Below are 25,009 nucleotides of genomic sequence, written 5' to 3'. Positions count from 1 at the left end.
TGTGCATCCAAGATACACCATACGAACCTAGTACTGACAAAAATCAAGAAAGTATTTGTATTGTAAACCATATTAATAACAATAAAATCCAGTTGTGTCAGCACTGGTTATTAGTTCCATAATATGAATTCTATAAATCATCTCAAATACACAATATTAAAAAAACACCTTCAACTCAAAATAAAGCTGTGGTACTTTCTGAAAATGCATTTGTTACAATTTTGTGTTTGTTTCCCGACTGTTGGGGGTGGGGAGGAGAATTAAGAGACAAAGATATGGTGTCCTCCTCTCTTCTGATTATGAGAAAGGAAAGAAATTAAAAGAAATTTCCATAAATTAGCCTTATATTAGGAATTTGGTCAAATCATAACCCATGAAGCTTCTGTTAGGACAAAATAATAGGGCTTTGCTCATTTCTGCATCCTTTAAGATGATTTTTTTTCCTTTGATTATATTCTCTTGAGTCTTTCTGACGTTAACCGCAGTTTCTTGAAAAGCGATATCTCCATTGCTTTTGGACAAAGGCTTTATTTCCAGGCTTTTTCATTCAAGGCTGAAACAGCTACGCAAATAAGTACAGTCCTCACTTTTACAAGTTTTGTAACATTCTGTTCACTTTTCCATGCTCAACTTCTATGAAGCAATGTATTTCCAGGTATATATTACAGAATGACCACTGAACTGCTCCCTCTCACAGACTATGAACATGTTCATTTTCCCTCCATGGAATAAACTCTGCAGTGCATCTCTGTCAGGCTTTGTAGAGCTGCAGGGGTAATACAACATAATATCCAATGGCACAAGAAGGGCTCAGATTTTGAGCATGTAACTGTCTGTGTTGGCTTATTTAACGAAGTCAATAATTGGGTAATCATCTTACAGCTTACAATGGCCAGCTTTTACTCATCAAAAAATCTGAACTATTTGGTATTTGAATGTTTCAGTTCCAAATGTAGGTTCATCTTGGTATGAACAGACAATTAAACCACTGCTGAAAAGTAGGTGGGTTTGGATTTTTTTTTCTCATAGGTGATTTTTTTTAATCAACTCTTGTATAATAATTTTTAAAAAAAAAAACCACACTTGTCTACTCAAGATGCAAGGTTGCTCTAGTACAATGGCCAACCTGCTGTGAACATGCTTTAAAAAGTCAGACCATGCAAGAAAGGTCACCCACTTGAAAATAGAGGATGGTAAGTCTACTAAGTTGACATTGGCTAGGGAATGCTTAGTAAAAGGAACTTGAGTGAGGACTTTAAATCCAAGGTGTTTACAGGAGAAAGACAAAGACTATTTTAAAGTGTTTCAGAGAACTGAGAAATTTGGAAAAGGACTTGGCACTAGAATCCAAAGGAGTGGATCCAGTGAAATATCAGCTGTTCAGCAAATAGCTAAGATTAAATTTAAGAATGGATACACTTGGCCAGCCATTTATGGCTTCACATGGTCATATGACAGCACTCGATATTTGAACTGTTCAGCTAAGGAACTCGGTTTCATATGCACCTACAGTGGAATTTCCAATGGCATACAAATGGGGAGGGTGGGGGAAAGGGAAAAAAAAAAAAAGAGCAGATCATCTCTAGTCTTCCCCAAACCTATTTGTAAGGTAAAACGGTTTAACCTACCCTGGAAGGAGTGATTGCGGAGTTGGTGTTGGCCCATTCAGGGCATACAGGCTAATGCTGCTGATCCCACTGCTCCCCATGCTGCCAGAACTCTGGGCAGACTGAGCACTGCGGTCTTGGTAATTCAACGGAAGGCTTTGAGGCCTGGCATAGTAGTAAGGGGTTGAGTGAGCATCCCGTGGCAATGCTTGAGCAAAAAGTGTGGCATAACTTGATACCTGAAAAGGAGAGGATTTGAAAAGAGAGGAATAAAAAGAAAAGATTTGTGAGTTGCTTTAAGTCATGTCTTTAGTTAACAGGACTGTAATATTCAAGAACGCAACAAAATAACTGAAGACCACGTCTATGCAAAGAAAAATTTGTTGTTACAATTATAATGACAAAAAAGCAAGACCCTTGCAGTGAGCAGAACTACTTTCAGCAAAATAGCTTATTTTTGCCTGTGAATTGTCATTAGCAATAGCTACAAAAAAGCACTTTTGTGCTAGCAGAGCTGCAACCAAAGGAGGAATTTTGCTCTCCCTACTCCATTTCAAACTCATTAACACATGAGCAGACATTACACCACCAAGCAGAAAGCCAACAAAAAAAAAAATCACCCATCTAATAAAGTCACTTCAGCTACAAAAGTTGGACAGCTCATATTTTTACATTTACTTAGTATAAAAAAATTACACCCCAAAAAGTTGCAGATACTTGTGTTAAGTGTGTTCTTTCTTTCAGCCTTACACACAAACACCACAAACACAACCTGAGGTGTTGGTTAAGTCTGGATAGTGATTCTTAATGACACCTAATATACATGACTCACATTTACTGTTTCTCAGAAGTAACAAAGGTCTCCTCACCTACCTTGTTAGACTGCTTACGTGGATCTTCACTAAGGCTAAGCAGGAGGTAGAGTACTGACCATTTGTTTTTCAAAATGCCCTTTAAAAAAAGATGAAGACAAACAGAAATTAGTTTGTTTTAACTCTTGATAACAACAGATTTTTTTTAATTACCCAGCCTACTAACATGTACACATATAAATCAATTTTTCACACAAATAAGACAAAATAAGAGCCACATTCTTGAGTAAACTGGGAATGTGCAGTGCAGCCTCTGTATTGCTAATTTTATAAATTTTCTCCACTGTGTTCAAATCATGAACTCTCACCTGCTCGAGATCAGCACGTACACTCAATTTACAATTCATAGCTACTAAGAAAGAGGTTTATATAGAGTTGAACTCTTACCAGCATTCACACACACACTCACCATTTAAAACATCTCAGATGCAGATGCTACTCTAACCTAAAGGTGAAGAAGGAAAACTCCTGGTACCATTTTAAGCAAAGAACTGTCTTTTTTTCACTTTCCCCTTCACTCTCCTTAAAAGGGAGGCTTCAAAAGTTTGAGAGTTTCAATTTCTACTACTTTAAATGCCATTTAAGAGAGCTACCAACATTTTCACAGCTTAAGACAGAGACACTGTTAACATTAAACTTGAGGAATATGCAATATAGTCTCTAGCAAACTGACAAATAGACAGATACATACAGACTGTTAGAATAACACTCTCAGCAGCTTTAGATCTCAGCAGAAAGCTTACCAGCAGAAGACAGAACAATGCTAAAGCCCAAGCTACAAAAAGAACACTTTGAAGAGAAGAGTTATGGCAAATATTAAAATTTTTATTTTAGATACACATATGTTTCTAGATATGTTACTCTGTAGTTCTGTGACAGTAATGCTTACACCTGAATTCATCAGGGACATAGAACCTTAAAATGGACATTAAGCAGTGGAGTAAGTCAAAGAAACTCATACAAGTTCCCTCCAATATTGATCAGGCTGTGGTCTGGAATACTAAGCAATGTTGAATACAAAGGAAACTTCAGTCAAACCAAGCCTCAACAAAGATTCCATCCCTTATGAAACAATGTAATTCAGTGCTATCCCTCTTACGAAAACCACTTTCAAGGTCACTTTGAAATTCTCTTTTTTAAACACATTTTCATTCTCACCTTTTTCTATTTTTCCTGTTTCTATGCAAATTATGCATTTTGTCTGTATATGTTACATGGTATAAGAATTTTGGCCATAGAACATTTATTTCTTCAGGACAGAGCCCACTAACCAAACCTACCGAAACTCTACATTGTTATATAAGAATAGAAGGAGACATTTATATTTTTATGTAGAGCAGAAGTCTATTACCTTCTGCTTTGATCTCAACAACAAGCAAAAAGTAGATGTATTGCATCTGTTGCAATTAACTAACCCAGCACTCATTAACAACTGGTGAAGAAGGAGCAGCAACATTACCACTTCTACTGGCGAGGACAGAGTAAGTCTAAGTGCCTCAAGAAGCATGGTTTGCTCAACTGGCAAGCTGCCACTAAAATGAGCACTGACCTCCTTTTCTCTTTAGAGTAATGGATGAAGTGAAGTTAGAACAGTTTCACACAAGGTTTTTTCTTTCTCGTAGTTGCTTTCAAGAGACTTGCTGGAGGAAGAAAAAGCCTCATTGATTCAGAAAAGCCATATTCCTTCTGTGCCTTTCCCTAAGGGGGAATTGTTTTCATGGGGAAAACAAATGATTGTCCACCATTAGTAATAAACCTAACAGCAGATTGAATAATAATTGGTAGAGTGAATTCTAAAGAAGGCAGTATTCAGATGATACCATTTCATGGACACAAGAGGCTAGCACAGAAAAAAAAAAAAAAGACAGAAGGTTAAAAGAACCTCAAACATTTGAGCAGACAGCAAAATATGAGGAGATAGCTGATGTAAGCTTGTGTTACATTTGGAAGAATAACCAAACTGATATGAACATAGACAAGGCACTTTGTTTCAAAGTTTACAGCCATCATGCTCTGCAGCTATATCGCTTGTCAAATGCAACAGTATGGCAACACAGCACAGAAGCTACAGAAACATGTTACAGAAAATCTGTATTAAAAGAGCAAGATCAGATAGTGTAATCCATGCAAGAAGAGGCTGAAACTAATGGCTGAGGTTATTGGAATGGGTTTCTGCAAACTACTGACACTTGCTTCACTGTACAGACCAATGCAAATAATACACAAACCCACAGGATAAGGAAAACAGGAAGAGTTACACAGTAACTTTAGCTCCAAGCACTAACAAACTAGTAAGTTAAGTATGGATGAGAGGAGAGCAGCACGAAGTTCTGACTACTCATACTCTCCACAGAATCACTTTTTTGTCATCTTAAAATCTTAGTATTATCCTTTAAAACTCAGCTATGATCTATACATAAATTTGTAAATGAATAAAAAGCAAAAGAACAGAGAAAAACATTTCTCCTAAATACAAAGAGCAAAATAAGGACAAATTTTCTGTTACATAGAAAACATCATGTTTTACATTAACTAATTTTTGTTGTCAAAAATCAGGTATGTGCAAATGACAACTGGGAATCTTATTTTATTACTGCCCACCATATTCTACCTTGCTAAATACTCAATGTTATGGAGAATCCAGAACAGATTAGCAGCAGTCATTTTTCACCTACCTCAGCTAAACTTCAATCCTCACATCTTTCCCCCTTTTCACCTGATCCATCTTCCTGCATCGTGGGCTTTCTATACACTAACATCTTTTGTCAGAATATCAACATGCAGTATTCTTTGATTAACACTGATGTTAGCAGAATCATCAAAGTCAGCAAACCCTTAACCTTCAACATTAAAGATCTGGAGCACTTTGAAATTCAGAAGCATGAGGACTGTTTAAACCCTAGATTAATAAAATCAATATACTTGCAAGGCATTGCTGTAAAAGAAATGACAATGAGAAAATTCATCAGTTTTACATATTAAAAAAATGAACACTTTCTTTTTACAGAGTTCCTTCCTTCATATGAAGTGCTCCTTTGTGTAACTGGACTCAAAATAAACATGTATCCTTTATTCTCTACTGATTTACAATTAAATCAAAATTAATTTCTAATTAATAGCAAACAGCTTGTAGTAAAAAAAAAAAGTAACTTGCAAACTTTTTCACAAAAATTACAAAATGGTTGAGGTTGGAAGGCACCTCTGAAGATCATCTAGTCTAACCCCTCTGCTCAAAGCAGGATCATCTATAGCAAGTTGCCCATGATTGTGTTCAGTCAGGTTTTGACTGTCTCCAAGGACAGAGACTCCACAACTTTCCCAAGCAATCTGTTCCAGTATTCAACCATCCTCTCAGCAAAAATACCGTTAATGACCCGAGTGCTATCCAAACAACTCTATAACATCAGAAGGATGCATATGTGTGCTTTCAGTTTCTTTGCTCTTTATACATTTATTACACTACCTGTGAACTGAGTTTTCTGTAGAGTTCTGAAAACAAAGCAGCATCTGCTTCCCTTCTTTGTCGTACAACTATTAAAAAAAAATATAGATTAAAAAATTGAAAGAAGTATAATAGTCATGTCTGAAATGAAATATTTGTGGTAAATTGGAAAATGTACCCAAGAAAGCATAATGATGCTTAACTGTTTCACTCTATTTACTCATACAGTTTTGCCTATTTTCATGTCATCTGCATTAGAGCCCTGAAAATTCTTGCATCAGAAGTGATGCAATGTAAGTACCTGTTTTTCTTAGCACAATAAAAATATACACCTTCTAAATAAGTGCCCTTTTAAAGTCTAGTCTGCCATTCTGTAGGTTTAGGGACTTAAAACATAACTGAAAGCAGATATGGGTTAAAGAATGCTATAAAGCCCTCCACAAAACTAAGTGTAATTGTTCCTATTTTAGACAATAAAAGCGAGAAACAAAAGTAGTAATGCCACTTGATCAAAGTCAAGCAAAATTCCAAGGTCACACAACTTTTATATATTAAGAAAAGTAACAGTCTTGATCACTGTAACATAACAGAAGTCTTTGCTCAGAGGAAAAACATCTTCAAGCTTTAAGATGTCTTCAGAAAAGCCATGCTACATCAGAAAGAGCCATGTTTAAAAAAAAACCATCTGAAGAAACCTTAATAATAAAATAATTGCTGTTAAATGTTAGAAATGTTAATTAGCATCAAAAGCCACTGCTAAGTACATTTTGCCAAATAAGTCACTTCCTGCACTGTAACTCCAAAATAAACGTAAAGTTAGAAGGATACATCCAATTACTTCTTACATGACCACTAACTTCAGCCTACAAGCTGAAGTTGGGGAGAAGGAAGATGAAGGAGATGCCCTCTTCAAAACTCCTGGCAATAGAATATATGCTGTGCTGGCTAGTACTAGCCAAAGCACATAAAAGCTCGTGCAGAAAGTGCATACTTTAGAATACTGTGTTTTGGAGTTGCATCTAGAGAAATTTTGATGGGCTTATTTGCCTATCAGCAAGCCATGGAAGCTCTGTGTCAGCAGTACGTACATATGTACTTTAAAACAGTTACAACCACTGACTTCAGTTACCCTAATTCAATCTCCCTGACTGAATATTCAAAGCTCAGATATGAAGCTTTAATTTAATTAGCATACTTCAAGTAATTGTTTCTGGACATTCTACTGTAGAGCACATCTGCTGAAAGCAGTATTTGGCTTTTCAAGAAGAATGCATCACATCCCCATTGGATTCACACGGTGCAACACGACTCAGAGCAGCATAGAGCACAATGGAACATAACTGCAACATAACTTACACTGTCACAGTCTAATGTTTTGGTTTTGAGAAGGTGGTTGCAGATAAACTTGTAGAGAAACTGAATGCAAGAAATACCAGGTAAGTCACAAACAATTCTATCAGTTCCCAGGGTGCTCATTCAGCAAGTTTCACACGGGTGCTCATGAAGTTAATTGTGCCAAAGTGTAACATTTCTGAAGTGCACATCACAAAAATATCAGTCTTCGAGAAAGAACTATGAAATAAAGTGAAAGTAGTGCAATATTAATTGTTCTTTATTTTCATGGTAGCTAAGATATGAAGTAAATGGCAGCAAGGGAAGTCTAAGCTGAGCATTCAGAAAAATCTGAGCTGTGAATACAAATAGCCACTCAGGAATACTAACTGGGGAATTAATGGAATTTCCGCCATGAGATTTTCAGGGGGTGAGCATTAGTAGCAGATTAGATAACTATCTGTGAGGCAGAGTTGTCCCATTTTCAGAGGAATAAACTGATCAGATAACTTCTTGAAGAACTTCCATTCCTATTTCTAAGAAAGAAACAAAGATGCACTTACGTTCTTTCTTGATTTTCTCTGCTACAAGAAATTCATCCCGTTCAACGGTGGGAGCAAAGTTGCTCCCAATAACTCTCACTGCATACTGAAACTGCTGGGCTGCATCAGCTGAAAGAAAAAAGGAAAACTCTCTCAGTCAAACAGCGTGTTAAAGTTCTATTAAAATAAATAAATTTTAAAAAGTTAGACATGAGATTGCATTGCTATGGCTGAATCTGGCATAAATGTACCTGGCTTAGATCAGATGTTATACTATAATCCTTAGACACATTTCTAACCAGAGGGCAGTAAAGTCACCATGAGCATATTATCAATGCTATACTTCAAACGCACTCACCTGTATACACTCTGCAAAATAATTGCACTTAAGTTTGTGAATAAGCCTTTCCTCTTCTGTGCTGATGGAAGAGACACTTAGGCCTACCCACTTACTAGAGAGCATTAGCACACTTCAGCTGGCTCTGCCCTTCTCCACAGACTGAAATGCTACAGGACTTGGCACAAAATCACAAATTCAGCTCACACATAGGAACAAGATGGCCATGTTCACCAGGCATGCTGTCTTACCAGGCACCAAAACTGGATTATCCTACCTGTGGATCTTTACTCAGATATCCACAACAGTGGTTTTACCAGTTTGTGTGTTGGTTTTAGTTTTTTTGTTTTGTTTTGAAACCAGTTTACATGGTTTCACCACTTAGGTTCAAAGCTAGCTCAGAGATATTGGCATCATATTCCAATGCATAATATTGATACTAATGGAGAGGTCACAAGCCAGTGACTTCCCTCCACTGCTCCTTCATCATGCAATAATTCTGTTTTTAATAGTGTTGCTGAACAGTATTGTTTTAGTGCAGGAATCTCTGCTTTTTGGGAAGATAACAGTCTGGTAACACTGAGATAGGGTCATCTCAGGATTAGTGCCTCTACAGCATAGTCACCCATTTATTGACCTGAAAAATCAATCAAATTGTAACCCTACAGATATGTCAAGTGCCCCTACAAAATGTCGGATAAATTTCTACTCCTCTTAAGGAATAACCGTAATAACATGAGCTGAAAGGTACGTAAGAAAAAGTAAGTGTAAATGCATGGTGGCAGCTACTTGAATCCTTACACTTCCTTACTTCAGGAAAAAAAAAAATCATCCAAGCAATTCTGCGTATTAAGTCTGTTCTGTATATAACAGTTTTGTGTGCAAATGCATCAGACTCCTCATGTGTTTTATTTAGTCCGTTAAGCAGTCAGCTTTCAGAGAAAATTGTAGAGTAATGCAGCAATGGTTCAGCCAAGGAAAAAGAAAGGATGCTGGCCTGGACAAATACGTACAAAAGGAACAGAAAAATTGAATAGGGTAAAGGTCCACTAAAAGTAGAGATATTTTAGGCGTTGGATCATCTCTTAAATTAACTAATATTGACAATTGAAAAAAATTACCTGGGAGATACTAGGAGTCAATTATTGATTAAATGCATTAAAATCTCCAGAAATTTATGGAACAAATAAATTTGAAATCAGAATGTGCTACATTATTTTTGAATGCCCGTTTTTGACTGTCTTGTGATATAAATGCCACCCACTAATCTACTAGAATACAACTGTAAACCAGCAAACATTAACCAGTTCACACAAAGCAGTACTTCACAAATTCAGGAAAAAAGTCTGCTCAGACAGAATCACTAATATTTAACAGTATTTGACAATATTGTACTACAAAAGGAGCAAGGGTATCGTTCTACTTCCACGGAAGAAAATGTCAATATCCAGACTACTGCAAGGTCACAAATCTGCATATCTTAAATGTCTCCTAGAAAGAATGGTTCTACTGTTAGACTAAGCAACCTCTCATTTGCATTAAGGACTTGAAAATACACATATAAAATAATTTAATAGTTCATCAGTTGAGTTTAAGCTACCAGTAGCTGAACCAGGTGGGAAGAGTAAGTATGAGGAAGTGTTTCTGAGTAATTCTTATGTATAATGCATGTCATTACAGAACAACTCAAGATTTCCAAAAGTACTCTGCAAGGCCAATTAAAGTCAAATACTGGCACTAAGTTATCCCAAACAACAGTAAGAATTTTGTTGTTCATTAATTCCTCAACTGTGTACCTAGGAGCAGTTAGGCAAGAGCTAGGTTTTTCTAGTCATTCTTAAATATTTTTGGTGTGTTGCTATAGTGACATAACATGGGCTACAAATTAAAAATAAAATTGCTACAAGAGTTCCAGGTCAAGCATCTTGGTTGAACTAAAGTTAGGAGAAGGATCAAGGGTTGATACCAAAGTACTTTATCAGTTATGACATGTATGTAGATTAAATAATGAACTCCCTCACTGATTATCCACTAAAAAGCAGGAGAGAATGGATCTCCAGTAAACTAGTTCAATACAAGTTATAGAAAAATATAAAAAGAAAGAAGCAATTACAAACCCCCATAAATAGTTGTCTTAAAAAACAAAACAACAAACACCCAGACACACACACCCCAACCACAACAAAGCCACAAGAACTTCCCCCTACAGTTCCTCCTCGCTCACTAGATGCATTACCCTGGTTTTCTAAGAAAAATTATATTCTGAAATTAACTTCTATGTCCACCTGCACCACCCTATCCCTTAGGGATTACCCTTTAACTTTTTTTTTTTTTTTAAATAAATTTGATAGAAGTCTCAGGGATACCAAGTTAAACAGCTTTCATGGAAACTGTGGACTGGTAGAACAAACACCCAAACAGCTCTCCCTGGGGGGAGAGATGGCAGCAAAAGTGCAGTCGTTAAGTATTCCCTCTCGTCTGTCTCCATCGAATTAGCAGTATCAGGTACCGCATCATGCCCGGACCGCAGCCAGCGAGCACGAAGGAACAGAGAGCTGGAGGATGAGGTAAGAGGGTTTTCTGAAGAGAGCTACAGGGAATAAGAGTACAAGCAGGCAGTATTGCACCTGAGGAATGCAGGGGGTTTACTGCACAGAAAACTTGCAACACAAATCCACAGGAAAGACTTATTTAACTTTACTGAATTAACTTGTTCCCTATACATTTATGATCTTGCAGTATATCACAGTATGTTTATCTTAAAAAGAGTGTTGAGTAAGAAAATATGCAATTGATTTTAAAAAACATAGTTCTGCTATATCTGGACAATTGGGCATTATTCATTCAGCTCCTTCTGCTAACTTCTCAGTAATGCTATGATTTATACTGTGATTATCAGTAAGCTTAATGCTTAGAGAAAAAAATTAAAAATCAGAGCATTACATTTTATTTATTTACACTGAACAACAACGCACAGTTTTTCCATGTAAGCAATGCTGTATTTACTGTGTTTATTCACTTTTTAAAAATTCTTTGGCTTCTGCACAAAATGTTTCATATCAGTGTTTCAAAAAGATTTAAGTGCTGTGTTTCCTCTCTGTTGTTCCCTATGATTTTGGGGGTTTAGATTAAATTCAAGTGAACCAAGATCCACACCATGAGAAACCAAGTGGGTTTACTGTCTTTAGTCACCTGATGAGGTAATTTAAAAAATCCAGCAAAGATGTGTACAAAGTGTCTAGAAACTCTCTGGAATTTCATTTCTCCGGAAGAACTCACTCAGAAAGACAGCTATATGTTGCCACAAGTTTGGGTGGGGTTTTTTTGGTTGATAATGTTGGAATAGGGATTTCCCCTCAAAATAAGAGAAGAAAATCATGGACTTTGCCATTTGTGTGTTTTCCAATCTGCCTCTGACACTAGACCTTTCAAAAGGCTACCCACGCTTCTAGTTCTGTGGTACAAGGGAATATTGATGGCAAGACTGAGAGACAAAGAAACACATGTGAAAGTTTCTGGACAGAAACCTTGAAGATTTAAACATAAGTCCTCAATCTAATTAAAAAACACAACAGATACATTATTAATAGTAAGTAGCAGGGTTTTTCCCTGTAATGGGGAAGTTTTAAGAAAGATATATAACCTTCCATAATAACCTTCAACACCAACGATAGCAAGACTAGTTAAAGCACAGAAACTTAGTATAGTCTTTTCCATACTGCCTTAACAAGGCATCTGATAGAGATCTCTAGTTGAAAGACTCCAATTCCATCAAAAAATTCTGATTATTAAACCTGTTACACTACTAACAATATGGAACAAAGTTATCTGCTCTTTACACATACAGATTTGCACTGGCAATTCAACAGCATCGTAGCAAGACTGTTTTTATATTATATTTTATTCAGATTTTCATGTTTTATTCATATCAAGTCCAGCTTCTCTTTTACAAACAAAACTCCCTGCTGTGGGATTTTCTTCAGCAGATTATTTCTTCTAAGTCTGTAAAATAACTTCAGCACCTAAAGTGATTAAACATAACTTAATACGGATATCTGTCAGTAAAAAAAAGATTCACATAGTTTATAACTAATAGACACATTTAATGGCTTCCCTCCTCAAAAAACAGCCATTATGACAGCAGACGGGCTTAAAATACACAGCTCTGTATCTATGTATGTGTACATCCTTCTTCATCAAAAAGCGATTACGGCATGAATCTATTATGTAAGAGCAAGCTCAACATATCTGATGCATGAAATTGATGCAGCTGTTTGTCAGGTAAGGGGGGAAAATAACACTGATCATGACTTGTTTTCCAGAGTCTGACCAGAGCAGTGAATGCAGATAGAGACACCCACTCCCCTTCAGACTATATCTCTTAAGTAACACACACACACACACAATTAATGATACTGGTAAGCAGCCATACAGCTGAACAAAGAAATAGCACTTGCGAATCACCAAAAAAAAAATTAAAACTCTCTCCTTTGAGCACAGCAATCTGTCAATAATTCAAAGATCTATACTCCACCCAGCCATTCAAACTTTCCTACGAACAATGCAGTATTAAAACTGAACTACTTCAAAAGGCAGATAACAGCATTTTAAAGCTGCAGAAAATACAAGTGTAGCACATGCAAACAATATAGAAACAATGCATAGGAAGAATCTGGTTATTAAAAAAGCAAGGAGAAATAGGACAAAAAATAAAGTTTAAAGGAAAAGTTTAAGACATGAAGAGACAATTGGCCAATATACTTCCAAGAAGCCAGTATTTCAGAGGAAATGCTGAAATTCAGCAAGTCTTTTGCTAAAAAGAAGCTTCTAACTTTACAGAAATTCACTTTACAGTCTTACACATTTCTTTCAACATGTCAGCTATGGGTCCACTGAAGTATCCAGAGGGGGAAAAAAACCCAATGTCCTGAAAAACTAAGTACCAATTGAAACCATGTTTCCAAACATTAATGTATCATAATTGTGAGAAACTTTGTTTCCTGGAAAGAAGATATTCGGTTATTTCAATTTGTCTGTAAGCATAATTTCTAAACTATAGGACAATTCTAAAGAAAGCTTATCTAAACCAAACAGTAATAACTTTCTTTCTCAAAAGACTTTAGAGATTAGCAAACTGTCTCCACTATCTCTTCTTCCAGTTAGCTGTCTGTCATCCCAGACAACAGTTTTGCTTAAATGCAGATGCGAAATTATTGTAAAACAATTACAGTTTAAACTGCGTTTAATGCTCTATGTGTGGCACTTACCGGCTAATAACTATTGCTGCAAACTACTTGGACACAGATGCTGCCATCCAACACATGCTGAAGAAAAAAAAACAAACTTCTTTCCTGTAAGAAAGTGTTTGCTTAAACACCCAATGTGCTACTGTTGCAAAACTAAGCCTGGAAGAAAAGCTGTAAAACTTGAGAACCTTCTCACATATACCGTGAGCAGATACCAAGTTTGTCAATACAGTAATGCTGCTGTATGTTCTCTGTTTTAAATATATCAGAAGTTCTACATCGGTATGAATTATTAGTGGCAAAAAAAAAGCAATTGCATTAATATGATGTCATATACTGATAAACTAAAATACTCGTCTAGAGTGTTACTATTAGTGTTTTTTAACTGTTTAACACAGCCATTAGTGTTACTATTTTGTTTTGGGGTTTTTTTTAAGAGAATCTACACACACTGTAAGCAAAACTGCTTGTTCCTCTAGAAAACATTGTGTTTGAGAAGTGTAATTTTAGGACCAGCGCAGTTATGAAGTATTCCTGAAAAAAATTAATTTTGCATCAGTCTTCTGCTTTAGTCAACTATCTTAAACTTCTCTAAGTTCATTTCTATCAGAAGGAAAAATAACAGTAAAAACAAATTATAAAATGTAAACATAAAAATACTGTGTTCATACAAGTTTTTATTTGAAGCATTTTAAGTTATTCCTAAATAACCATCTTTCCAGCCCCCATACTTCTCTCCTACAAAGGAAAAAACCCAGCAAATCCACAAAATAAAACTCAAACCACACACGCTCCCATGCCTTTCCTTACTTAGAAGTTGTCCACAAACTCTGAAGCACTGCACAGGAAACATAACTATTCTTTAGTTCTGTTAATATTGTTGGCTCTTGTTGTATTGTCAGTAAACACATTTATGTGAGGATGTCCCACTGGACTATCTGCAACTCAGTCACACAATCTTCTCAGAACTTTACCCTCACTGTGAATTTTTGCCTAACTTGTCAACTTTTTTTCTGCATTTGCAGAAGCAACCGCATTTTCTTCTGTTATTAGCATAGGTAAAAAACCCTCCATACCACCTTTTGAATGAACTCTATGCTTTCCCCTCACCATGAAAATTTAAGACCTATTCCAATAGTTCAGAGCTTAAAAAAAGTAAAATAAAAATTTAAAAAAAAAATCCCACACACAACAATAACAAACCCCCCACTGAGATTACAGAGATTAAATTAAAGCCATATGATGGACTTCAGGTAGCAAACTGCTCTCTGAAAACTGAAATACTACTTTCTAGAGCATGCACACCTCCAGAAGCACTTTGGCACACAAAAATCTTTTTAGGATTCAAAACCAAACAGATGTAGCTTGAATAGTTACAGCAATACCATTTGATTCCATTGGAGGCACTATGAGTTCTTACAACTGACAAGCCTGTACAGCAGTCTACAAAGTCTCTGACTAAGATTACCAAGAGGTTTGTGAAAGACCGCTAAGAACACGAAGCTTTCTGTCAGAAGGATTAAACTCACTGTCCAAAGAGAGGCATGCAACCCTGTATAACTGCTGGGCTCCACAAATAAGGGAAAAGAAATCATAGGAATTACTGCATAGGCAGGCAAGCTCTCTGCAAGATCAGGTGTGTTAGTGTAAAAGTTAGGTGGATAGCCTGGATAAATACAGAAAGATTGATAATGCAGAACTAGTACACTAGTTCTTTGACACTGTGAGGACATGAGGAAGAAAGAGGTCAGCAATGGCTCCAACTGCAGAGTGCAGAGATCCCCAACTAACCGCAGTGAGTGACTGCAGACGCAGCACCATGGGAAGCTAGCTTTAAGTCCTTAGTTGAGAACTGGCTAAAGCACAGGAACAGAGAGCTTTCAAACCTTAGTCCTACCAAAAAAAAAACCAAACCAAATGCTGAGGCAGATTTTTTTTTATTATTTTAAATAGAGTTCTTCCACCTAACTCAGCAGACCTCGTAATGAATTTCTCAGAAGCAGAGCTGTTTGCGAAGAAACAGTAACTAGGCCTATGCAGCTGACTGATTTTGGAAACTAAGCAAGCCATCCACTTAGGGGATGGTCTCAAAAAAGTGGGAAGAGAGAGAGGATAGCTCCACCACTGGGAGCCTCTGCAGTCACATTCCATCATAGCACAAATTATTTTCAACATAAATCTTTAACAAGTGGGGAAGGTGGAGGCCTTCTAAGGCCATCATGGGCAGACGCAAAAGAATCCCCAGCAGACAACAAGCTCCATCAGGTTTATGGAGGACTTCAGGCATGGCATCGCAGAATGTAAACACAGATGCAGCGTAAGACCACTCACCCCCCATTAGCTGTAAGTGCACTATTATGATACAGACATTATAAAAATGGAAACCTTCAGCTCCTTCTGAAACCATAGCTTCCTCACAAACATAATAAAACACAAGTGCTGAGAAGGAACATAGCCAAGTAGATGAAACCTTTTGAAGAACAAACTCAGGGAATGTACAGGCAGGAAGAACCATTAGGTCATCAAATCTTAACTGCTTTCTATTATATACCCATTACATTTCACCCAATTACTTCAGTACCTTGTATTTTACTAGAGCACTTACTCCAGGAAGGTATCAAAGGCTAGGATTTCAAGACATTCGCAGCGGGATAACTATACATATGGTTAAAGATGGCTGTTTGTACCTAACTTCATCCTCTTGTTACTAATTTTTACAAGAAATTTCTCTAATGAACTTAAAAGTCTCTTAAGGATCTAAGCTTTTTTCCCCCCCTAAACTCAGTGGAAATAATAGAACATTATAAATCACTTACAAAGACTAAACTGATAACACTTGTAAAGTCTTCTTCAAAAAAGAGAACATGTATATACAAAGCAGCCTAACTTCATCAGTATACAAGGAGGGGGAAGCTGCATGTAGACCACTAACCACACACAAATACCATACTTCAAACTTATCCTGTGCTGAAAGAGAATTAGAGTTACAAGTCTGAAAAACAGTGAGACACTAAATAACTTGTGTGGTGGTTTCCCTGACACCTAGGGATACATGAATCACACCTCAACACAAAGGATGCCATACACACCTTTCATCACCAGAATTTCTTCCACAAAGACTTTTTGATTTATCAGTCTCTATGAGCTTTATATCAATAGCTGAGTTGATGACAAACTAACACACATAATACAGTTGACTGTTTCAAGAGAAGTCTTATGTTAGAAGGGCGAGTCTTCAGTGCTAGAGCTCCCCATAACACAAAAATAAAGAGCAGGGTAAGGATGGGCTTCCTATCTGTCACATGCATAAAAATATGGGTGATAATAAACGTGGCAGACAACCCACACTGATTTTTTTAAAGTTGTTACTTCAAAGAACTCCTCAGATAACCCACAAGTGAACAGACACAGTGGACTACAGGTTGCACACAGCAGCTTACCATGATTTTGGGCAAAATTTCCCCTTTCATTAGTCACACACATGCAAGAGATTTTAGTTACATGAATAGAATCCCAGCATAGAGGAACAGGTTGAACACTTATTTTAAAAAAAACAAACCACAAAAATCAGAGTTCTCTTCCGTGGTTTTTTTGCCCTTTTTTTTTTTTTAAACACATACTGCTTGCAAATAAGCTTATTACTCCAGTCAGAAGAGAGGGAGATGTATAGAAACTATGATTTCAAAAAGACGACTAGATCCAAAGTCAGTAGAAATGAGGCAGCTCTCTTCAATACTCATAGCACGATCAATAAACACAGATTTCTGTTTCTATTCTAACGCTCTGTTTAAGTTTTATAAGTATCACAGACCTAGATAAGATACTCAATACCAAGAAATAAGCTTAGATTAAGTTTAGATCACAGCTCCTTTCAAATCTACAAAAAAGAGTCATGAAGAAAACCTCATGAGGTCTCCACTACTCTAATAAAAGAAAACAATTTCTTTTCCATTTTTTTATTTCTTTTTGGGAGCAGACCTAGCACAATAATTTGAGATTTCTGGTACTGAAAAGTTTTGAGTGCTCTTAAATAAGAACATGTACCAATTGTATCAGAAAAAAAATTTCCAAATGTTAAAAGTGAGAAACAACTTTAAAAGCAGAGCTATAATAGCACCCTAGAATTGTAGGCTGATGTGAAATACCCTCTAACACACAATTAAACCAGTTACTAAAAGAAACACATAGTTACATAAAAACACAGTAGGTATTAAACTGTTTAGAAGCAAACATGGATTTGGGGGAGGTAGGAGTAGAAACTTGCCACATCCTGATAAAATGTCACATCAGAAATTCTTGTCACAGAGCTATTACAGGTTGACAATTCTGGAAATGGGAAATTTATGGCTTTGCAAAAGACTTAAACATGCAATAGAGAAGGAAAGGATTTTGGAAAAACAAAACAAAAACCACAGCAATCAACAGCTTTAAGCATGTTTCTGTGAAGGGGACCCTACTCAACATTTCATTGAAGACAAGGAGATTCCAAGTTCTTCCCAACTCTTCCAGTATTCTCAGATGAATCACAGAATGGTTTGGTTGGAAGGGACCTTCAAAGATTATCTAGTCCAACACCCCTGCCATGGGCAGGGACATCTTTCACTACAACAGGTTATAAAGAATCACCTTCCTCAACCAGCTGACCATGCTTCTTTTCATGCGGCTCAGGATATGACTGGCTTTCTGGGCTGCAAGTGCACATTCACAGCTCATGTCCAATTTTTCATCTACCAGTATCCCCAAGTCCTTCTCTGTAGGGCTGCTCTCAATCCATTCATCCCCCAGCTGGTACTGACAGGGACTGCCCTGACCCAGGTGTCAGACCTTGCACTTGGCCTTGTTGAACTTCATGAAGTTCACATTGGCCCAGTCCTCAAGCCTGTCAAGGTCCCTATGGATGGCATCCCTTCCCTCAAGCATACCAGCAGCATCGCTCAGCTTGGTGTCATCCACAAATTTGCTGAGGGCGTACTCAACCCCACTATGTCATTAACAAAGACACTGACCAGGATCAGTCCCCACACAGACCCCTGAGGGACACCACTTGTTATTGATCTCCATTTCAACATTGACTGCAACTCTTTGGATGTGGCCATCCAGCCAGTTCCTTATCCATCAAATAGTCCATCCATCAAACCCATATTTTTCCAATTTAGAGACACAGATGGTGTGCGAGACTGTGAGGTGCTGTCTCCAATAGGTGGAAACATAAAGTCTGAGACACACAACGAGTATATTTGCACCTTGTCACTCATTTTCTAGACTTCTAAGATCGCAGTAATTCACTTATAGGCCATGTTTTAGTCAGTTTGAACCCAGTTCTCTACAACAGGTTAATACTCAAAATTATTAGTTACTGCCATTAGTTACTGCCTAAAGGTAACCAGGACAGACTTGTCAGAAGAGAGTGGCATGGAGGGAGAAAAGAACCCATAAAAGACATTACAGCTACTACTAATAGGGAAGAAAGCCATCTCTCACACAAGAAAACAGATACAACAAAAGCTATGTCATGAATTTGTCTGGTGAGCAATGCTTATAAACAGAGCAACTTAAAAAGGAGACTTAGCAGATGCACCTCTTCCTTTCCACCCTCCAACTGCTTACTAAAAACAGAGTCTTTGCCTTGATTGCAACAGATAGAAACTTACGCAAACAGGCAAGAGATTCATTCCCTTGCCAGAGGATCACAGCGGCATCAAGATGTAGAGGACCTGTAGAGGACCTAGTGGATGTCAATGGCTCAACTTGAGCAGACACCGGAGGAAGGCAGAGATTCCTGAACGTGTACATGAGCCACCTTTTGCCCCAAACACCCCGGGAGCGGTGCTCCCCTCCCCACAAGAGGAGGGCTCCGTCAGGAGCCAGCGAAGCGCTCTGGGGGAGGAAGAGGAGGAAGACACGAAGGCGCCGCAAGCCCACCCCCCTGCCACAGGGCTCCCCAGCCGCCCGCAGCTCCGGCTCCCGGACCGCTGCCACGCCGGCCGGCAGCAGAGCCGCCCGCAGGCCCGGGGCGGATGGCCCGGGCTGCCTGGCCCCGCCGCAAGCCCCGCCGGGCCGGGGCGAGCGCCAAGACGCTCCCCGCCGAGGGAGCCGCCCTTGGCGGCCGGTCTAGCGGGGCCGGCACCTCTCCACCCCCCGGCGACGGCGCCCGCCCTCCCCCGGCACCCCCTCGCCCCGCCGGGGCAGCCCCCCCAGGCTCGCACGCCCTCCTCCCCCCCCCCCCCGCTCGCGGGCTCCAGCAGCTGTCGGCGGGGGGAATGGCGGGGGACGAGGTGGGGGAGGAAGCCGTTACCTTCGCTTTTGCCCAGGATGCGGCAGCAGAGGTTCTGCAGCAAAACGTTGGGGGATTTTTGGTCCGGAGTCGCCATGGCCGCCCGGGAGGCAGGGGGTGGGGGGGGGCAGCGGGCGGCAGAGCCGGGGGCACGGCGGGATGACGGAGGACAGGAGGAGAGGCAGCGGCCCCCGCTCAGCAGCGCAAGGACGCGGCGACACCTCCCGCCCCGGCCGCCGCCGCCCGCCGCCTAGGGCGCCATTTTAACAGAACCCGCCGAAAGCCGCAGCGGCAGCAGCCCAGCACCCACAATGCCCCTGCGCGCGGGGCGGCATCGGAGCGCGCCACCACGAACACGCTCCGCCGCGCCGCCGCGCCGCCGCCCGGAGGTTCCGGGGCAGGCGCCGCACCCCCCGCCCCCGCCGCCCGGGGCCGCCGCCGGGCCTGGCACACCGGCGGGGGAGGACACGCAGGGCCCCAGGGAGTCCCGGGCGTCCTAAGGCAATGCGGCGGTGACCAGTAACCTGGTCTGTGATGGCATCAGGCATCACACTGCGAGGCCTGTGATGCGTGCCAGCCCTGGCCAAAAATGTCCTCCAAATTCCCAAAAATGGAAATAGAAAATTCCCGTTCTGCAACAGCTTTCCACTGTTGGAAAACGTCGTCTCACCCCTCCCTCAAAAACCCGGGGAGACCAGGCTCACTCATTCCTCCCCAGAGAAGAACAAGCTCGGTGCAGCCGTGGGGTGCTGCACTCGCTGCAATCGCTGCTTTGGGGAGCCAAGGCACGTCGGTAACTTTTCCACACAAAGTGGTTACAAATCGAGGCAGATCTGGAAAAATGTGCGGCGATCCTTGATCCACATCCTCCCTGCACGGCCCTGGTCCCGCGCAGGTCTCGGCCCCCAGCTGCCGGGCAGAGCGGGGTGCTGGGCAGCACCCTCATGGCTGGCCCGCGGCGCTGTGGGTGACCCGCTCCTCGGGCCTGCCACCCCCTCACGCAGACACTGACTTTCCAAGATGTCTGTCTGCCTTTTCTTTTAGTCAGTAAATTCGTGCTGAGTCCGGCCCCAAATACATAATTGGGGAATAATGATTCTCCCTGTGCTGCTGGAGCTCTGTGTCCAACCCACCTCTGCTCTCTCCTGTGGAGGTGCTTCAAAACGCTGCAGCAGCCGGGTGGGCTCGGTGCACCGCTGGCTGTAAACAAATGCATTCCTCTCCTCCAGAAAGAAGTGCCACACGCTTCTTTCTGGCAGCCCCTGTTGGCTTCGTTATCTCTGTGTAGCCACGGTTTTGTGTGTATGCCTTCTACGGACACATACATGCAGGCCTTTCATTATGGGAATATTATAGATGTAAAAGACGGCTCATCACTAGCATTACTGGTAGAAACTAATTACGGTGGCAGGCCAAGAACTGAAATTCATTGAGGACGTATGGTTTTTTGTTACTTGGAATATTGTAGTAGGACCATCATAGTCTTACCGCTCCCATTATAACTCTTCAAATCCTAGTGGTGCTTTCTTTAGACTCTTTTGAGAAGTGGAAACCCAGATTAATAAAGCTATCAGAACTTTATCCCATGCAAATAATGGGGGGTTGTAATATGCATCTCCAATAATTCTGAAGGAAAGACTTCAAAGATGGTGTGACTTTTTTTTGTACTGAGCAGCAGAAGATTATCTGTTCCATTCTCCATCTGAAGCAACCGCAGTCGTCGTCCTACAAAGAGCCGGTGACTCACTGCTGTGATGGTCACTTCAGATTTAGATTCCGTCACGGAAGGTGTTAATCTATCAAGCAGCAAATATGGTTGCTCACAAGGGAGAAAAAACCTTTGGCGATACTATCACAAAGGCGTCTTCCTTTATAGAATCTTTAAATTCCGAGGGACTCCATTCACTCACAAATATCCTGTTACTGCTTTTAAGTGGATATTACTAATTCTTTCTGGTCATGCTGGTTGTTTTACCTATGGCAATTGTGTCACAGTTCTGAAATCGGAACACATTATGGAACAGCAATAAGAACATGTCATTAAAATGGGCTCACTCGTGTGTGCCTGCAAGCAAAAGTACAATTACTAATCCCAGCTTTTCAACTTCAGCAAAACCACATCCTACGCTATGCTTCTGAAGTACTGTAATAGCCAACCATTCTGTTACATTACTGGGAATGTATTCTTTCATTTCTAGCCTCTTTTTCCTAAGGAAATGAGGCTTATGCAGTTACTCCATGTGTCAGTGCCTCCTCATAACTGTTGGATCTCTTCACCAATTTTAAACAAATTTAGTAGAGGGATAGAGTTCTTAAGGATATTAACTTAATAAAAATTTTATGGAATTCAGTGGCTGAGACTAAGGTCCAAGCTAGTGCCTCCTTGAAAAGAAAGGTAAGGAGAACTTAGTTCTCCCTGTTGTGTTTGCTGTTAGCAAACCAGCTGATTGGCAAGCACACCCTGCACAGCTAGCTGTCTACACCTAGCTCTGAACCAGCTACAGTACCAGCTACTTCTTGCCCGGCCTGATATATGGATGATGCAGGAACTGAAGGGCTAAGGGACAGAGAGCTCTGGAAAGAATGTGGAAAGTAGTCAGAAAGAGGCAGGAGGGATGCAAATTGCTGGGAAATAGAGGAAACTAAGCTTCATTAGTTCTACTGCTCACAGATCTCCTTGCTTTTTTCTTAATGAAAAGAATTAATCCTGCAATCCTGTTTAGAAATGCTAATTCTGATAAGTCAGGTTGCTAGCATATGGAGGTTATTGTGGTTTTACCAACTCCAGTATAGCTATGATCACTTAAATCAGCTTAAGATGTCCCCCAGCATTTTTATGGACATAAAGAATCATATCTTAATTTATTTCATTTTTGAAAAGAGAGAAAGAAAAAATATCCACTATTTTTTCTTACAGTATAGCTATAAGCTCAGTTCACCTTGCTGCTTGGCCTCTGAGCACTGGACAATAAAAAAAAAGTAATTGCCGTTCAGATTTTTCATAGGACAGAAGATCCATCAGTTAGCATAGTGAAATGCATGCTTTTAACAGTATGACAGTGACTTACAAGGAATTCAGTTTATCCATAAAAGCTTAGAGAGACTTGCGTTCAGAGCTGCTACATAAAGAACATATTTCTGATAGTAAATAGCTTTATAACAGAAGAATGTACAATGAGATCCAGCAGGAGATGGAAGCTGAAGCTTGCCAAAATAAGGCTAGAAAAAATTATGTTTTTAATTCAATAAGGATATTCAATCACTCGAGAGATATATTTTAAGAGCATGGCACTCTCTCCATATCTCAAACATTTAAAATCAGTCTTCTGTTACAGGCCGAGTGACCAGATACAAACTGAAGCAGAAGTTACTGAGTTGTGTGTATGTTGTGCACAATACCAGACTGGAAGGCATCATAGTCCCTTTTGGCCTTAAGCTTTCTAAATCTAAGCAATAATGCTAAGAAAAGATTCTTACCCTTATGAAAAACCTGAGGGTTAATTGCTCTGGTTTTCTGAAGTCCTTAATGGTTATGTCTACAGGGCACAATACCTTAGATAGCTCTAGCTGTTGGTGGGACACACCAAAATCAGTAGAGCATCATGCTGACACCTCCAGCATTTCACTGCGCCAGACAGACTTTTTTTTGTGTCATATAACCAATGTCAAGAATTATAGTGGCTGGAGACAGTGGAGGATACTGTCTGTGCCTCACTTAGCGTGTGGCAGCCCCGGAGGAGCAGCAGCTGGGTCTCTTCTGGCTCCAGAACCATTTGGCTTCTGTACTTAAGCATATATTTTCCACACAGGCAACCCTGTAATGGCTTAGAGCCCTGCTATGCTGAGTCTGCAGTATTAAAAGGTTATTAAAGCTGCCCACAGATCTAACTTTTGAAGTGCCATATGTTTTATGACGAGGCGTTGTGACTTGATTTCAGATAGATGTTTTCTCTGTGCACAAGTAGGGCTGAGATGAAGAGAGAGTTTGATCCAAACAGTTTAACCCTCCTGAGTGTGGTAGTTCCGCATTGCAGCCTACTTGTAACTTTCACAATATTACTACCACCTCTCCATTTTCAAAACTCTTCACTTAAGCTGTTCTTCTGCTGATAGAGGAGCCTGAAGTGTGTTCCATAATGCCATATACCTACAGAAAGTCCATTGAATTGACATGTATATCAAAAAAGAAACCTGTGTTTCGAAATACTTACGAGATGCCAGAAACTATGATTTAAGCTATATAAGGGCAAAATTAAGGACATTTTCATTTTTTATTTTGGATTTTTTTTCAGTATTTGCAGTAAAATAACAATTTTAGATGAATAATACTAGCTATCCTATAAACTGGAAGTAGTACTAATGTTTTGCTTCTCAGAACAGTTGTCTTTCTTCTGGTGGTGCCACCACTATCTGAGAAGTTTCATTTTTATCAGTCCAGTACTTCTTAGCCATAAATAGAATTCCTTTCCAACACGAAGATATACAGACACACACAAATTGAAGCCCACTCAATATTAATGTTATTGATTACACAGGGGTGGACAGCATTATATATCTTTCTAATGAATAGTATAACTGCAGCCAGCAAACAGGCATTCCAACAAGCTCCGTAAAACTACCTGACATTTTCTAAGTTCCTGTGCTGCCCATAGTATCACAGTCATGTTACATATATGGAGTTGCAGTAAAGAAATCATATCAAGTCATCTTTCTACCAGAATGTGATTTGGTGAAAACATTTTGCAAGAACACTTTTATTTTGTCAAAGCCCCCCAAAATGCTGTCAAAATATTTTTGAAAGTTAAAGCCACTTTGTGACAACTATTTCCTTTTAAAAAGCAGAACAATAATTTTGGAAGGGAGCCTGGAGAATGAAGCTCTGTAATAAAACTGAGTTAGTATTTCCAAATAGATGTTTCACTTTGTATACAACATGAGCTTTTCAATAGGAGCTTTGACCATATCTGGCTTCAGTATTTTAGAGCAAAGTCTTTTGATCTTTCTCAGCCCTAGACAAAGGAGGAGGGGAAAGTATCAAAATAAGACACTGAATACAAAAATGATATGTAGCAATCCAATAAAAAAAGATGTACTAATGTATTTGTGAGGAGATTATTTCTATAAATGTGGTAATATCACTAGGCAAAAGTAACTCATGAAATATAGCATAACTCAATAACAAAGCTCTACAAAGCACTGTAATACTGCGCAAGCAGGAATGACAAGGTGATTTTTAGCTAATTTCACTATAAAGCACTAAAGTCAGAGACATATTTATTTATTTATTTTATTAACCTTACTTTGTTTACTCATTTCCCCAGGTGCATATTTCTCATGCCAATAGCAACTCTCACATC

The 25,009-nt window shown here is 39.5% G+C and overlaps 1 protein-coding gene across 2 annotated transcripts in view; it reads right to left on the bottom strand.

The window, feature by feature from the left end:
- TUBGCP3 (tubulin gamma complex component 3) overlaps positions 1-19,996 on the bottom strand; it is a 59,368-nt gene extending 39,372 nt beyond the window's left edge. The window contains exons 1-5 of one of the 2 annotated variants that reach the window (XM_072849855.1): positions 19,674-19,996; positions 7,817-7,924; positions 5,943-6,010; positions 2,481-2,558; positions 1,629-1,846 (exon numbers count right to left, since the gene is read on the bottom strand). In XM_072849855.1, coding sequence (XP_072705956.1) covers positions 1,629-1,846; positions 2,481-2,558; positions 5,943-6,010; positions 7,817-7,924; positions 19,674-19,749 — 548 coding nt within the window. In that variant the 5' untranslated portion in view covers positions 19,750-19,996. The remainder of the gene's footprint in view (positions 1-1,628; positions 1,847-2,480; positions 2,559-5,942; positions 6,011-7,816; positions 7,925-19,673) is intronic. The other variant, XM_072849854.1, reaches the window with a different exon arrangement.
- Between the last annotated feature and the right edge of the window lie 5,013 nt (positions 19,997-25,009).

Source organism: Ciconia boyciana, chromosome 1 (assembly GCF_034638445.1).
Source record: "Ciconia boyciana chromosome 1, ASM3463844v1, whole genome shotgun sequence".
NCBI lineage: Eukaryota > Metazoa > Chordata > Aves > Ciconiiformes > Ciconiidae > Ciconia > Ciconia boyciana.
This window is presented reverse-complemented; position numbering and strand designations above follow the sequence as displayed.